Genomic DNA, 16,331 nt, shown 5'->3' with positions numbered 1-16,331 from the left:
GTCACTTAATGTTTCAGCTCTGCCCTCTGGTGGACACCACACTGCTAGAGGACTGGCATTACCTCCCCTACATGCACACACACGCAAACAAAAAAACCCCAAAGAGATAGAGGTAAGCATTCATCTTATACACATACATTAAATACATGGCAGACAAAGGCAAGTACATAAGACAAGACATGACAAGACATGTATATACAGTAATAGCATCCCTCACAGTTTTACCATACATGGGCAATAACCTGCCATCTATGAACCTCTTTTCTTTGCATACAAAGGTCAGAGATTAGCTATCATCAACACTGCCATGTTATCACTATTTACCATGTGATAAAAGTGATAAAGACACAGTGTGCTCATGTCGTGAGTTCATCTGGCCTATCCAGGGAAAGATGTGTTTGTTAAATTAGGTGAAGTGCATTGAAAGTGTGACACTCACCAAGCCTGTGGGTCTGTAGTCCTGAAGCCTTTAGCAAATGGGTTGCTTGCAATTTTTAACTGAGTGATCTGAGAAGAGCGAGTGAAATAAATGGCATAAAAAGAAAATAAATTGCTTAATGCACACTGAACAATATCAAACAGATAGTGTAATGTGGATAGATTTTTTTTTTCAGCTTGTAGCCTGTTTCCGTCTGCGTTTGTACCCTGTGGTTTTGATAAGCAGTTACAGCCGTGAAGCGTGTCTCGGGGAAGGAAAAAGAGCAGAAGTTCTTGTATGCATTTAAGTGGCTGTTGGGCGTTGGATCCACATACACCACATGGAAACGCGGCTGGTAGCGATGCATGGAGTTGAGTATCATCTGGCAAAGTAGGAGAAAACACACAAGACTTAGTAGTCAGTTTCGTACACTCCTATGATCTCTTTTTCTGACCTCAAAAATCAAAGCCCTCATTTCCTGCTCCATATTTTTATTCTTGTAGTCCAGTAGTGGTGCTTTGCATGTAGAGTTCAAAATAATCCTTACATATACACTGAGCCTTGCTGCAGATCCTCAGTTAATTCTCTCACTGAAACAACTGGTTTAGTTTCCTTTCAGTAGGCTTCCTTCTGATTGGCTGCCCCTCATACATAGAAGGCTTAAACACTCAGATTATGGCTGACAGGTATTACCTTCACATACACTGACCTCATTATTTGAAATAGTACCAGACAAAAGTTTGGACACACTCACCCATTGTGTGTGTGTGTGTGTGTGTGTGTGTGTGTGTGTGTGTGTGTGTGTGTGTGTGTGTGTGTGTGTGTGTGTGTAACTAACATGTCCATTGTCATCCAGTAGGTTGTTGGTGAGCTTTAGACTGTCAAAGGAAACAGTCTGCTTCATCCACTGGGCTCCGCGAGCAGGTGAGTCTGGGTGGAAATGCATCCTGCTTGGGGCTCCGACATCTGCTCTTCCTGCCACTAACCAGGATGAGCTGTGGAATGCATATCTGACACACACACAAATGTTCAAAGCAGGACTTACAGGGCAATGCTGCTGAGGGTTAAATCAGGGTTAAAAAATACTGGGAAAGATCATAAATGCACTAAACACATTTATGTAATTTGTGTCTCTGACCTGTATCTTTTGTTGTCAACAGGAATAAAATCCATGAGAAGTACATATTCAGCAGAAGGATCCATCCCAGAGATTCGCACCTGGAACGTTGGAAACATCCTCCTGCAAGTAACAAACATGTTTAAGTAAGAAGCACTGCAGAAGGCCAAGTAAGAAACATATGAGATAAGATGTTTAGTAGGAATGTATATAAACGTGAGCATTTTCATCACCTTCCAGCTTTGGTAACAATCATCTCTGTGCCCAGCTGGTCAAACTGCTGCCAAAGTCCCTGCATCTCCAGCTGAACTCTAACCCCGCTGATTTGGTGGCACTTGGTGCTCGACAGTGACCCCTCATCTGCGCAGCAGGGCAGAGATAGATCACAGCTCTGAGACAGCTGAAGACCTGAGGAGAGGAGAGATTAGCGGTACAATTCTGTTCATATTTGCATAACAGATTCTGCCTATGCTCTTCGATAAGATAGCTTTAAACGTGAAACACTTACCATTCATAATTTCAAAGCCTTTAATTTAATAATATGTATGAAGGTGCTCTTTTGTTTCTTCCAGTCACTACAGTCTGTTCATCCGCTCCTGACGACAAGTAGAAATGCCTGTCATTACATCAACAAACGGTTTTGCAAAGAAGAAGAAGAAGAAGTAGAATTTATTGTCATTATATGTCAAACATACAATGAAAGCAACATAGAAGCAAAAACTAAGGGGAAAAAAAAATCTGCATTCCGGTTTTTAGGTGCCATCCAGTTGTGTCTGGTTGTGGTGTGAATCAAGCTGGTTTTATACACCATGAGGCTCTCACTGGGGACCTCCATGGCCGACTCATCCATTACAATACTCACGGTGCCATTGACACACACTAATCACAGATGCACTCACTTGCAGCCCTGAGAATTGCAAATGCAAGAATACACACACACACACACACACACACACACACACACACACACACACACACACACACACACACACACACACACACACACACACACACACACACACAATGTTTTTGGATCATCTCGAAATCTCTGCCCTATTGTTTCTTATAGCCTGAAGCCGTGAGTGGAGCTTGTCTTGACCAAACCGTAGCACATTAATAACATCCTAATCAGCCCAGTGTTACAGGGTGCAGACAGATGAGGACATCATTGAGCTGGTTTTATTATTCAGAGTATTTTCTGGGAGCAGATTTTCAACACCTTACTAATTAGCGAGCTGGTTACTACTTAACACTGACCAAAGTATATGTTTCTGAGTCTGGTTGAAAGCACAACTCTGGCATATTAAAACATCATATCTCATCAGGAATCCATTGATGAAGTTTGGAATCATGTCTGTTGTTGTCATTGGCATTAATGCTGTTGTTGTTTTTAGATTTTGGAGAATACATCATCTTGGGTTGCACGATGACTGTTGTGGAAAAATAAGTTGAGCCCTGAAATCAAACTGATTTTATGATGATTTATTGAAAGTAAGAATATAACCTTTGCAAAGGGATCAATCCAGCACGAACAGTCTTCGCACCAGCATTGACCAAAGCACAAACTAACCACAGTTCCTTTATAGTCATTGTGTTGATACAGTCTTGTTCTGTTAGCTGTGGGGGAGTTCAGTTTCCCATCACCATGTAACTTCAGCCTGATAATAAGTGCATCATGGCCTTGGACACAACCTAGAAAGAAATTTGTTTTCTACTTCGCACACTTGGTCTTTGTACTAGAAAATTACAATTACATACCAAAGAAGTACACAGAGGTTATTAGAGTTGAAAAACATATTTTCCATTACAATGACCAGACGACAGCTTATGATAGGACTAAAAATTAGAAATAAAAAGTCTGATATGTGATTGTAATCATTCAGAGTGGTTCGAAAGTCTTTGGCAGTGCAGCGTGGATGCAACATTTTGTGTATGTCTGTGTGTGTGTGTGTGCATGTGTGTGTGTGTGTGTGTGTGTGTGTGTGTGTGTGTGTGTGTGTGTGTGTGTGTGTGTGTGTGTGTGTGTGAGCTCAATGGGACAGTGTTGAAGCGATCCAGCCTGGGGGTTTCTCTGCAAAAAAAAGAATGCTTTTCTCCAATAAAGCACAACAAGACGTAAGTTTGTCAATAGGCCAGTTCACAAGTCATTAATCACAGCTTTCAGTATCTCATGGGTTATCGCATGCCAGTCCTAACTACAACTGATTGTATTAATAATCATTTCCAGCAGACCTTTTTGATGAATGATGACCTCTCAAAATGCCGTGTGTGTGTGTGTGTGTGTATGTGTGTGTGTGTGTGTGTGTGTGTGTGTGTGTGTGTGTGTGGGGCATAACCTTAGGGGCTCACTGAGGTCCTAAACACTCTAATGAACCTGAATGTGCGCTCTGATAACCCTAAAATGAGCAACTATATTGAATTTTTTAATTTAAAGTAAATATTCTCCTCGGCTGTTGGGGCAGACACAGATGTAATGTTGAAAGTGAAATGCAGTGTTTCACATAGATCACATAGGGTGGAAAAAAAGAACATCATTTCAGAGAAGTAGAAACAGTCAGATGTTTATTGATCTGTATTTCATCAAGGCACAGTTTACATCAGACAAGCATCATTGCACAGGAGTTTGAGCAGGTGTAATAATTCACATACAATTCCTACACAAAAAGAAGTTGGACACAGCATGTGAAAAATAGAGCATATGTGTGCTGAGTATCTTTAGGTCTGTGTGTTGGTGCCCTTGTGCTTGGACATGTGCACATGATGTAAGCTCGGGAAGAGAGAGTCCTGCCGTTTTGTTCATCAATAAGGCATTAGCTACATTTAGGGGAAAGGGTCTGGGGAGAAAGTTGGAATGGATCTAGGCCTGATAGGAAGGGGAGGTTAGTTACAGAAACAGGGTAAGGAAGATTTAGCTCTTATTGAAGGTTTCAGCAAGGATCCCGAATATTTCCTGGAACTTATTCTTGATGTCTGCGGCTAGAGGCTGAATCCTCTCCCTCATGGCAGTAAGGTCTTCAACTCTGACACTTTGTGCACGGCCATAGGTTTGCCTAATCTGCTCCTTGTATTCTTCAACATAGGGAGCCAACAATGCCCTCGCTTGTTCCACATGCGTAGCAATCTTTTCACGCACAGTGTCCACAATGGGTGTCAGGGCATTCTTGGTCTCTTCCACATTGGTACGGATCTTCTCACGCAGCTCAGCCATAATGGGCTCCATCTTTGTCCTCAGTTCTTCCATTTCAGCTGTGTGCTTGGCATAGTACTCTTTGACGATGGGCTCGAGGTGGTTGCGGTACTCCTCCATGTGTCTTTCGATGACTTCCCTCAGGTGAGCACGTTTGGGCTCCAGCTCAGTTTTCAGGGCCTCAATATCAGCCGCAATTCTGTTACGGAATTCAGCAGTGGATTCAGCCACTGTACTAACGAAGCTGTCGGTCATGGGGGAGACGGAACTCTGCAAAGTCTTGATCTGAGTGTGGAGCTCCTCCAAACGCTTAGCCAGGATGTCCCTGGGAGAGAACAGAAGAGCAAAGAGCAAATGGTGACTACAAACTGTAAAAACTGACTAGGGCAGGAAGTTAAATAAACCCCTAACAATACGTGCACTGATTGCAAAAAGTGGGCCTGATGTGCAAGAATGAACTGTCCTTACTTAAACTCATTGTATGGAGTGCCATCAAGCTGGTCCAGGGATCTGATGGCACCATCCTTCACCTGAGTCATGTACACATCCACAGCAGACCGGATTTGGGCCAGCTGGGAGGGTGCATCAGCCTGCAGGGAAGCGGCTTGAGAGCCTGTGATCAGTGAAGAGGGAAGAAACTGTTAAACTGGAAAGAAGATCAAAGCTGATCTAAAGTTGTACCTGCAGGTTAAATTGTTTCCCTCAGGTTGGAATGCGTGCATTCAGTACTCACCGACAGCCAACAGAAGGGCAAGAGCTAGAGCCACAAATTTCATGGTGCTGGTCTAGAGGGGGAAAGCAAGTGATAATTAATAAATGAACATTCAGTTGGATAGTGGGAATTAATTAATCCAATAGAACTTGAATCTTGCTCCCAAAACAGGCTCAGTAGTCTTAAAAGTAAGAATGCCTTAATAGCACACTCATTGCTGAATTAGCCTGAATGAGTTTGCACTAAACGTTTGGCTTTCTGTCGAAAGAACCTGTAATCTGAGTAGATTACAGAGGACGATTAAGAAGATCAGGCCTAAGCTGCTACATAATCCTGTTTCAGGTTTTGCAGTAAAACAAGGACATAGAATTAGCAGGAGACAGTGTCAGTTCAGAAGCACTTGAGCTTAGAGACAGGATGCCACAGTTTTGTTAGATCTACCTAAAAAAAAAAAAAAAAGAAATTGCTGGAATTAAAATTCTTAATTGTGACTTTAAGATTTTTCTTTTATTATTTGTAACTTTAGGATCATGCTCTTTAGCCTGAGGTAATTTTATGGCAGTTGTCCTCATAAGTTCCCCTGCACTTAATCCTCACAGAATTCCTATTCTGTTTTGCAAGTTCCAGCTAGAGCTGCTCGAGAGTTGCTTCTCTTACCTGGTGGAGTTCTGGACGAGACTGAACAACTTCAGCAGGAGCAGACCTTTTATAGTCCCCGGGTGAGGGACGTGTCCATGTGGAGAAGGGGGGGAGGGGGGAGGTGTGAGGGCTGTGTGTCTCCGTGGAGGTGGACCTCAGCCCCCTGCTATCTCCATCAGCAGGAGGACTGGGGCGAGAGTTCAACGGTCACCTGGTGGGAGGAGATCAGTCTGTACACACAGTGACGCACGCCAGTCCAGCCACTAACTCACAAATATACATTATCAGTATCATACATGAACCAGTCCTCCCCATTTACCACATTTTAAAAACTTGTTTAACTGGCTGCTCCTTCTGGGACAACTGTCAGCATTTTTTTGTTGCTTAAAGAGGACTTTTCACATTCGTCCTGTGACCAAGTGGTAGAAAACATAAAAGGCTGACAAAAACAAAAGCCAGCTCAGTGTGAAGACTGAGCCAGGAAGATGGTGAAATTAGAAAGGAAGTGTGAATATTATAAAGGGTGTAGAGGGTAACACCAGAGGAGAGCTAGATTGGGCTGGTGGGAAAGGGGGTGGAGAAAAATAGAGGATACAAAGTAGTTATAAAAGGAATAAGGTCAAGGGTTAAAAATGTTACCTAAGTAACCACATTTCACAGCATCCTGTTGCGTTTTTCTACATTTTTTGCATTCAATTCAAACAAGTTCCCAGAATGGGAAAGCCACATCATTCCCAATCCAAGTCCTTTCTAAAAGGCTGCCAGGGTAAACAGACACGAGTGAACAGAGGACAGTGACTTTATGCAATCAGCTCTGAAATGCAGTCACATTATACCTAAAGTCACTAAATTGTGGGCAGCAACTATGCACACACGTTCATGCACTAACAATACCACATAACATGTGACCTAAAAATTATAGACTCATATTAGATAACAAATTTTGTCACTGGTGTGTATGCGATGATGATTAATAGGCCAAAGAGTGGTGTTTGCCATCCTGTTGTTTGTTGTCCTATCAACAGTGGACTTTGTCACTGTGGCTTCATGTGATTTTGGGAATAGGAATGTGCACACTGCAAAGAGTTGCCTCTAAATCTATGTATTTATGCATCTGCTGAGGATACTATAATATGTTTTTCTGTGAAAAGAAGTTGCTCCAGAGATGGCAGCATAATTTATATATTTCAGATTTATTTTATTAGCCATCCAGTGTTCATGTGCTGTTGAAATCTGAGTATTCCGATAGGTGCAACATGACGGAAGAAATGTTGCCTTCTATTCCTGAGGGAAGTCATCAAAAGAGACATGGAATAGTTTATTTGAAGAATTTCAGAATTCATCACAGTACAGAGACAGTATTAGTGAAGGTTACTAATGACTTTCTTATGGCCCTCATGTCTTTAAGACCTCATTGTACCATACTGTCCCAAAAGAGCTCTTCGCTCTTAGACTGCAGACTTGCTTATGGCTCCCAGGATACTTTAGAGTAGAATGGGAGTCAGAGCCTTCAGCTTTCAGGCCCCTCTTCTGTGGAACCAGCTCCTAGTTTGGATTCAGGAGACAGACACCCTCTCTATTTTTAAGATTAGGCTTAAAACTTTCTTTTTTGATAAATCTTATAGTTAGTTAGTTACACTTTCATTCATTCATGTGTTTCTTCTTCACTCACCACTTTTTCACTCTCCATGTGTTTATACACCACTATTGCATTTAATTATTAGTAATTCATTTTAAACTCTCCCTCCTATGTGTCTCTGTCGTCCTGTCTCCCTCCTCTCACCCCAACCGGTCGCAGCAGATGACTGCCCCTCCCTGAGCCTGGTTCTGCCGGAGGTTTCTTCCTGTTAAAAGGGAGTTTTTCCCTTCCCGCTGTCGCAAAGTGCTTGCTCATAGGTGGTCGTCTGATTGTTGGGGTTTTGTCTCTATTATTGTAGGGTATTTCCCAGCAGCTGTAAGACTTTATAATCATCACTGCTCCCAACAAAAACCACAATAACCTACACAATGTAGGATAATATATAATATACTGTAAATAGTCCGGCCTGTTAAGGTTCAACACACAGGCACATCATGTACATTGTATATAGTGTTATTATTAGTAGTATTAAGGTTAATTTTGTTTGTTGATTTTATATATATTTATATTCTTTTCTTAATAGTGTGAATTATTATATTTTTACTTATATTTATAATAACTGCGGCTGCTGTTACACCCAAATTTCCCCTCTGTGGGACAATAAAGGCTGTTTCTTCTTCTTCTTCTTCTTATTTACCTTACAATACAAAACACCTTGAGATGACAGTTGTTGTGATTTGGTGCTATATAAATTAAATTGAATTGGCTCAAAGCTGGTGTATTGCTGGGTTACTAGGTGCAGGGTTGCACAATAAAAGTTCAGGTATCCTATATGGTCAATGCAAGTTTCTTTGAACGTAATCTCTGTGTGATTGCAACATAAGTGCATGCAACATGTAGCAAGATACTGCAGAAATAATTCACCTAATAGCAGAGTCTTATAGAGCCTATGTAATATTCAGACAGTAGAAGGCTTTGATGCCATACTTTCATGTCAGAAATGTTCCCTGTAGCATAAATAATTTTTTTTTAAAAAGTAAAAGTTGGAAACATCAGCTTATTCTCCAAAAGCCCTAAACACACGTGGCCACTGGGAAAAGAAGTGAAAAATGCGATTTAAGAGAAAAAAAAATGGCTGTAATGCAACTAACTGGTCATTTTAAAGAATGTCTATGTTGTATTGGAAACAGTTTCTAATATTTTCTTCCACAAATGTATTTGAATGTAAACCACTTTAAGTGAATTCAGCTTCTGAGTTAAGTGGATTGAGTGGGAAATATGACCTTTACAAAATGGTTAGCTACCAAATTCCTCCAATAATCCTAATTTAGAGAACAGTGCGCCAATAGTCACCTATAAGACAGGACAGTACGTTAACTAGTCTACCTTTTATACCTTAAACCAGTAGTTTCCAAAGTCAAGAGTGCTGTGGTCCCCTCTTTAAAAACTTCAATACAAAAGCAGTCAATTTAGGTCCAAGTAATGAGTAATATCACAAACCAAACACCTCCTTCCAGTTTTAATTAATTTTTTATATAAAAATGAATTAAAAAACAAAACAAAACAGAATTTATGTTATTACTGAGGCCCCCCCAGCAGTACCTAACCCCTGGTGAGCTACAGCCCACACTTTGGGAACCACTGCCTTAAACAGTTAAATACTGAGTTTATATGGTAGGACAAACTGTAACTTCTGACTTTTATGGCCATTTTTTGTTGCATTGTTCATTACATTGTGTTTGAAAGTTTTGGTGAGTTTTCACAATTTGCAGCAATTATATTAAATTCAAAGCTCCCACCCCCACCCCCACCCCTCCACACACACACACACACACACACACACACACACACACACACACACACACACACACACACACACACACACACACACACACAATCTCATTAGAAACCATCAGTATTTGCTCTTGGTTTGCTGAGTTTGATGATCTTCCTCTGGTATTGGACTGGGGCTGCTGGTACACACATATTAATTAAGCAGTAATTGTTATTTTCTTCATTAGCCCACAATCCCTCAAAGCCCGGCACAAACACAAGGATGCAGCTATCAAACGGGGTAACATGCAAGCAGTCCCTGTGTGATTTTTCCTTGATGATTGTGTTAAGTGATCATCAGTTGCGTGTCTGTTCCTCTATCTGTGCTCAATTTCAATTAATCCGTCCATTTCCCCATGAAGGCAACAGTTGTCATCCCATATGCTAGCCACTTACAGGCTGAGTAGATGCTGGCCGAGTTTATACATATAAAACCATGTACACACACACACACACACACACACACACACACACACACACACACACACACACACACACACACACACACACACACACACACACACACACATTTGTCTTTGTTGTTTATTCTATGACACCATGGTGTCTGTTTTCTATCTCATGACTTTAATGTGTTCAAGGAGCCAAGCTGAGCCTGATTACTGTGTGAAGGCAGAGGAGTCACTTACTTCTGCCACATCCCCAACTTTTCTTTTTTTTTTTAATCACAGCTTGCCATTTGTCTGACACCAATTAGCACCAATTATCCAGCAGTCGAGGTGAAACATGAATCACAGGTAAACATCTTCACGGAAGAGTGGAATGCACTGCAAATATTATCTGCCACTGGTGTGTGACAAATTACTGCATTACTTAGACCTTACTTGGCTACTTTGCTAGGTTTGGAAAATATGCAACCTGCAGATGTTGCATTGAGCTCTGAAGCTGTGAGATGCATTTTCTATGAATTTTCTGAAAAAAGCTCCTTATTTAAAATAACGACTTGGTGCATGCTCCAACTCTAGACACTGGTCAAGTTAAAAGGCAGAGGTAGGTGCCAGTTTAGCTCACTGGCTTGATCTGGTGACCTGAATGCTGTCAGGCTAATGAAAAAAGGCTTGGGTTTGAACCTGCCTTGAGGCCATTTACTGTGTGTCTTCCCCGAGGTCATTCTATCAGCTTTCCTGTATTCTTGCCACTGTCCTTAAAAAGCCATATATCTGGACATAAATACATGAACTTTCTTGTCATTGTACAATAATCTTCTGGGTTTTTGCCCTGACCCATAAGATAAGAATGTTCTACATATCAGCTGCTCAGAGCAGCTGACCAGGAACGAAAAAGGTCTCATCAGAGGAATGACGCTTATCTGGAACAGCAACCTTTGAGACTGCTTGTGTTGCACGACATTGATTCAGCATCCATACTGAGCAGTCTGTCCATATTACTGCTGTCATAACTGATATCAATAGGACCTCAGGGCTCCTCGTTGGCAAGGCAGCTGCTCAGGTTGCAGATTGTGTAATAACAGTTCATCTGCTGGAATAAGAATAATGTTAAAAAAAAAAAAAAAAGACAAGCTCAAGTGAGCTCACTGAAGCACTGTCAGACAATATGCAGCTGTGGTTCAAAGTTTACATACACTCAAGCTACCATCGACATGAATGTCATTTTAGTTTGGGGCTTTTAATGATTTCTTTGAACTGTTCTTTTTCCACGGTGGAATGATTGTACAGCACACACATCTTTAATGACTTTAAAAAAACAAGAATTGGGTGCACAAGTTTGAATTTATTTTGGATTTACTCTCATCCACACAGGCTCAAAAGTATACACAGAGGCTTAAATATACACCCCCACTAATATTTGGTTAAATGTCCCTTAGTAAGTTTCACCTTGACCAGACACTTTTGGTAGCCATCAACAAGCTTCTAGCATAAATCTGGCTGGACATTTGACCACTCTCCTCTGAAGAATTGGTAGAGTTCATTAAAATTGTTTAGTTTTCTGGCACAAACCCAGCTTTTAAGTGTAGTCCACAAATTTTCAGCAGGGTTGAGGTTGGGGCTTTGGGAAGGCCATTCCAGAAGCGCAATAAAATATTTAGTCTGTGGGGGTTTAGTAGTGCAAAGTAAAGTGGTGCAATAGTGCAATAATAAGGTGTAGTGGGTGCATGTCTGAGTGAGGTGATTGAGGGTGGGAGGTGGGGCATGTGTGCTTGTGTATGTGTGTGAAGGGTGGTGGAGTTCAATAAGGAGATAGCTGTGGGGTAAAAGCTGTTCCTGAACCTAGTGGTTTTTATCCATTCCAAAACCAGTTCTGCGTTTGGGATAATTGTCCCGTAGGAACACCCAGTAATGTCCAAGTTTTAGTTGATTTAAGGTGAAATTGAAGAATTTGGAGGTAGTCCTCCTTTTTTTCACTATTCCATCCACTTTGTGCAAAACAGCCCCAGAGCACGATGCTACCACCACCATGCTTGACAGCTGGTTCTTCCAAACATACATTTTGTCATTGTGGCCAAATAGCACAATCATTGTCTCGCCTGACCATCAAACTGTTCTCCAGAAGGCATTTGGCTTGTCCACATGGGCAGCTGTAAAATTCAGTCACGCTTGAAGGTGTCAGTTTTGGAGCAGGGGCTTCTTTCTCAGTCAGCACCCTCTCAGTCCATGGAGATGTAAAACTCACTTCCCTGTGGACAGGGATTCTGGTGTTCCAGCAGTTTCCATTTCATGACAGGCTTGAGCCTTGGTGGTTCCTGGGTTGTTCCTAATCATTTTCCCCTCATCTGAAGGTGACCGTTTGGGTCTCATTCCAGACCTTGACAAAGTGGTGACACATCCAAATAACTTGTACTTAAGTACAGTTATGTTGATTTGCTTCTCAGATGTAGATTTTTTAAAAAGGTTTTCAATTCAGATTTAATGCCTCATTTCTTCAAAGAACGCAATAACATCAGAGAGTGGATGATGCAGATCTCGAGTCTTTTTAAGCCTTTTTACGAGCTGGAGTTTGAATAATATATCTAAGCATATAAGAGCATATAAGAGACCAAAAGATTCCATGTGTACCCCCCAAAAAAAAAACAAAAGAAAAAAAACAACTGAATAATAATTTCGAGAATGGATCTGAGCTGTGCAGCCCTGTATATTCAAGACCAAATCTGGCAATGACACAAGTATATCTTGCCAAATATGTCACGTTCATATTTAAAATGTTGATTCCATCGATTCAGTTTTGCCTGCTTGGTTTGTAATTTAACCCAGATTTAGGTAAAGTCGACATGTGTAATTAATGCTTTACTAAGTAACTTCTTTCCTGATCAAGGATCACTTTTACAGACAAATGTGGGATAATTGTCTAAAGCTGATAAATATTTCACCAGCAAACCCACCGTCTGATCAGGCACTGGCTGAGGTTCAAAGGTCACGTCATTGTTCCAGCTGCTTCCATGATGGAGCACTGCTCTCAGATCAGCAGGGAAGGTTATCTCAGCTGTAAGCAACAGTGTGGCGCACTCACTCACTTTCTGCAACACATGCACACCACTTCAGGTCGCCATACGCAAGTCTACTTAAGTGTACGTAGGTGGTTTTGCAATGTCACATCTGCTGGGGCCCCTTCGGTTTTAATACAGATATTTGGACGCGAGCCCTGCTCATAGAGTGTCACTGTAGGTTGTATCGCCCTGAGGGCTGTACAGCTTGACAGCAAAGCAAGAAAATTTGCCGTGAACTCAAATAACCTGAGAAGCACAGCTATGGTGATATACAGTCGTGAACTATTATTCAATCGTAAATCTCGCCACACACGCTTTCACACGACAAACGCTCACGTAATCAGAAAATAATGAGGACACACCAGGACATCTTCTATGCCAACCAGCACGCTGGGGGGTTGTCATTCTGATCAGCGATAGGGAACATTATCTACCCTGTTTATGAGGCACTGCAGTCATTTGCTGTTTGGAAGACCGTTCATAGATAATTCAGCTTATTAAAGTGCACAATTAAATTTTAGGACCTTCCAGCTCAAGGGGAACATCTGAAACTTTAAACTCTTGGAGAAGCCAAATCAGAAATACTGAGCTTGGTGATGATAAGGAGGACTTTTTTTGGTTTGACTTTTACTGGCAACATTTATCTAGTGAACATACACTCAGTGGGCTACAAGTAAAAACAGAGATTTTAAACTGCACTAGCTTTACTCTGCATAAATCACGATTTATTTTTTTTTTTTATAATAACTGCATGGTGTTGCAGCTCAGTGACTGCATTACACACCAGAATCTCACATTAGAAGTGTATGTTCTGCGTAGGTGTCGAGTTGATCATCGAAGTTTCAAGGCCAGTTTGTGGTTCTAAAGCTGCCATTGCCCAAGACATGGAGGTTATTCACCCTGACACTAGAACCAAACCACCCACACCAAAGACAAAGCAAACAAATGTTGGGGAAGAAAAGCCATTTCCCCTGAATCCGTGCATGTCAGGGATTCTCAATACTCTGGCACTTTGTTACATAATATTTATTTCTGAACACTTATCACTAGAGAGTGACTAAGTTTCCCTTACAAAATAATATGTGCCTATCATGAAAAAAGCAGCATGTCTACTAGAAACCAAAAAATCTACACAGGGGAGTATGTATGTTAAAGAATGGGGAGTATTTGGAAACTGAAGAGATGATAAGCACCACGATGAGACAAAGATTTAGAATAATTTCCTTTTTTGAGTGCATTATTACAGCTATTATTTATCACAGGAGATTACTGTGAAGTACTCCCCCTGTGCTGCTTGGTCTGCCCTCTTGTGGTTAAAACTCAGTCAAAAGACCAGGACACATGTCGGATTAGTAGTGATATTTCTGAAGCTACAATTCTTCAATCCTTTGTGTGCATACTACTCTGTAAAAATGTAAAACTGCAGACAGCAGTCAGCAATCGACTGAATGAGACAGGTGTCAACAATCTGATATCACACCCTGGCCCCGAGTCTGGACAAAAGCACCATTTGGCAACATCTTTTTAATGCAGTGAGTGAGAGGCTCAGAGGACAGAAAGTGCCATTTGACACACCACAGGGATCCTCACACTTAACTTCCCCTGCAAAAACACCTGCAATTCACATCACCCTATCCCACTGTGAAAAATAAACTCCCTCCTATTAAAGCTGCTTTAACACACGGTCCGAAAAAGAGCAGCTCTTTGAATCAAATGTCACAATAAAGTGTTAAAGGGCTGTCTTTTTTTTTTTTTTTTGCCACCTCACTTTTGGATTGCCTTTATATCATGACTTTAATGTTAACAAGCACCATTTCTGTGGAGCTCTATTTGTCAGCGGGGTGGAGTAGCTTTGTTATTACTCTGTGATACCTTTGACCTAGAGAAGGACATGGTGGAAAAAGTAATGGGGGAGGTTTTTTTTTTTCTTTTATAGATTCAGAATGAATTTTAAACTTCCCCATAGATATGGTAAAAATATCTATATTATATAAACTTGTTTCTCTTCAAAAGTAGATAACTGCATAACATAGCCGACAGCTATTTCAGTCCTAGTTTACTCCTACAATACACAAGAGGAATGAGTGAGAGCAGGATGGATAAGGGAGTCAACACTGTGTAAGAATTACTGATAAAATGTGGACCTAGAACTCTACAATCTGCAGCTTGGAACCCCTTTAAAAGCTTATTCCCTACAGCATACACCTACAACCCCCCACCTCCCAAATAAGAGCAAGATGAAGCTGTACAACAATTGGTGCTTTCAGGTGCACTACTGGCCACATGGATGCATACAAAGGACAGAATCTGCTTCTTCGTCTTCGTGCTCTTCTTCTTTCGCCTGCTCCCTTTAGGGGTCTCCACAGCTGATTTTCTGCTTCCACCTCACCCTGTCCCTAGCATTCTCCTCTGTCACACCAACTCTCTGCACTTCCTCCTTCACTACATCCATAAACGTCCTCTGTGGTCTTCCTCTTTTCCTCCTGCCTGGCAGCTCCATCTTCAAGATTCTTTGTCCAGTATATCCACTGTCCCTCTTCTGCACATGCCCAAACCATTTCAATCTCGCCTCTCTAATTTTGTCTCCACATCGCTAGGCCTGAGCTCCCCCTCTGATGTACTCATTTCTAGTCCTGTCCATTTTGGTCACTCCCAATGCAAATTTTAGCGTCTTCAGCTCTGGCACCTGGCCTCTCATCTTTTTTATCAGTGCCAATGTCTCCAAACCATACCTCACAGCAGGCCTCGCTACCATCTTGTAAACCTTTCCTTTCACTCTTTCTGTTATCCTTCTGTCACAAATCACTCCTGACACTCTCCACCCACTGCACCTAGTCTCCACTCTCTCCTTCACCTCTCTTATGCACTGGCACTGTTGCTTTGGATGGTTGACCCCAGGTATTTATACTCATCTACCTTCACTACCTCTGTTCCTCGCACTTTCACTGTTGCACCTGTCTCCCTCTCATTCATACACATATCTGTCTTGCTTCTGCTGACTTTCATTCCTCTTCATATACTCTACAGAGTATACCTCCACCCGGCCAGGCTCTCTTCCACTTGCTCCTTACTCTTGCTACAGATCTAATCCACTGCATTAAAAACAAAAGAGGACAAAATCAATCATGGATTATTGTCTTTTCATATTAAAAAGTTTGTTATACATTTCAGTGAAATATTGTATTTTGTCTGTCGAGTCAAAAGCTCTTCTGTGACATTTTTTTAAATGAAATTAGACGAAACTGATAATACCTCCCTTAAAAGCCAAGATTCACCAAGAATACGAACACAGATGTTCCGGATATATTAACAAAATCTGAGCTTCCGAACACACGTGAACGCGTCGTGTGGCTCAGCCAATCACATTCAAAAGTCTCCATCGTCAA

At 41.4% G+C, this 16,331-nt stretch overlaps 2 protein-coding genes across 2 annotated transcripts; both read right to left on the bottom strand.

Annotated features, from left to right (window-relative positions):
• Window positions 1-435: 435 nt before the first annotated feature.
• Window positions 436-2,084, bottom strand: LOC115791056 (T-box transcription factor TBX1). Its single transcript, XM_030745142.1, has 6 exons — window positions 2,044-2,084; window positions 1,769-1,943; window positions 1,557-1,658; window positions 1,257-1,428; window positions 645-800; window positions 436-507 (listed from the first exon to the last, which is right to left on the bottom strand). The coding sequence occupies exons 1-6, from the start codon at window positions 2,048-2,050 to the stop codon at window positions 436-438; spliced, it is 684 nt and encodes a 227-aa protein (XP_030601002.1). The 5' UTR covers window positions 2,051-2,084.
• Window positions 2,085-4,084: 2,000 nt separating this feature from the next.
• Window positions 4,085-6,185, bottom strand: LOC115791057 (apolipoprotein A-I-like). Its single transcript, XM_030745143.1, is given in 5 exon segments — window positions 4,085-5,047; window positions 5,191-5,335; window positions 5,456-5,507; window positions 6,092-6,148; window positions 6,150-6,185. Coding segments are annotated over 5 exon segments (879 nt in total). The 5' UTR covers window positions 6,171-6,185; the 3' UTR covers window positions 4,085-4,443.
• Between the last annotated feature and the right edge of the window lie 10,146 nt (window positions 6,186-16,331).

This window comes from Archocentrus centrarchus, chromosome 13, assembly GCF_007364275.1.
Source record: "Archocentrus centrarchus isolate MPI-CPG fArcCen1 chromosome 13, fArcCen1, whole genome shotgun sequence".
NCBI lineage: Eukaryota > Metazoa > Chordata > Actinopteri > Cichliformes > Cichlidae > Archocentrus > Archocentrus centrarchus.
Note: the sequence above shows the minus strand (reverse complement) of the source record. Positions and strands in the feature narration are given on the sequence as shown.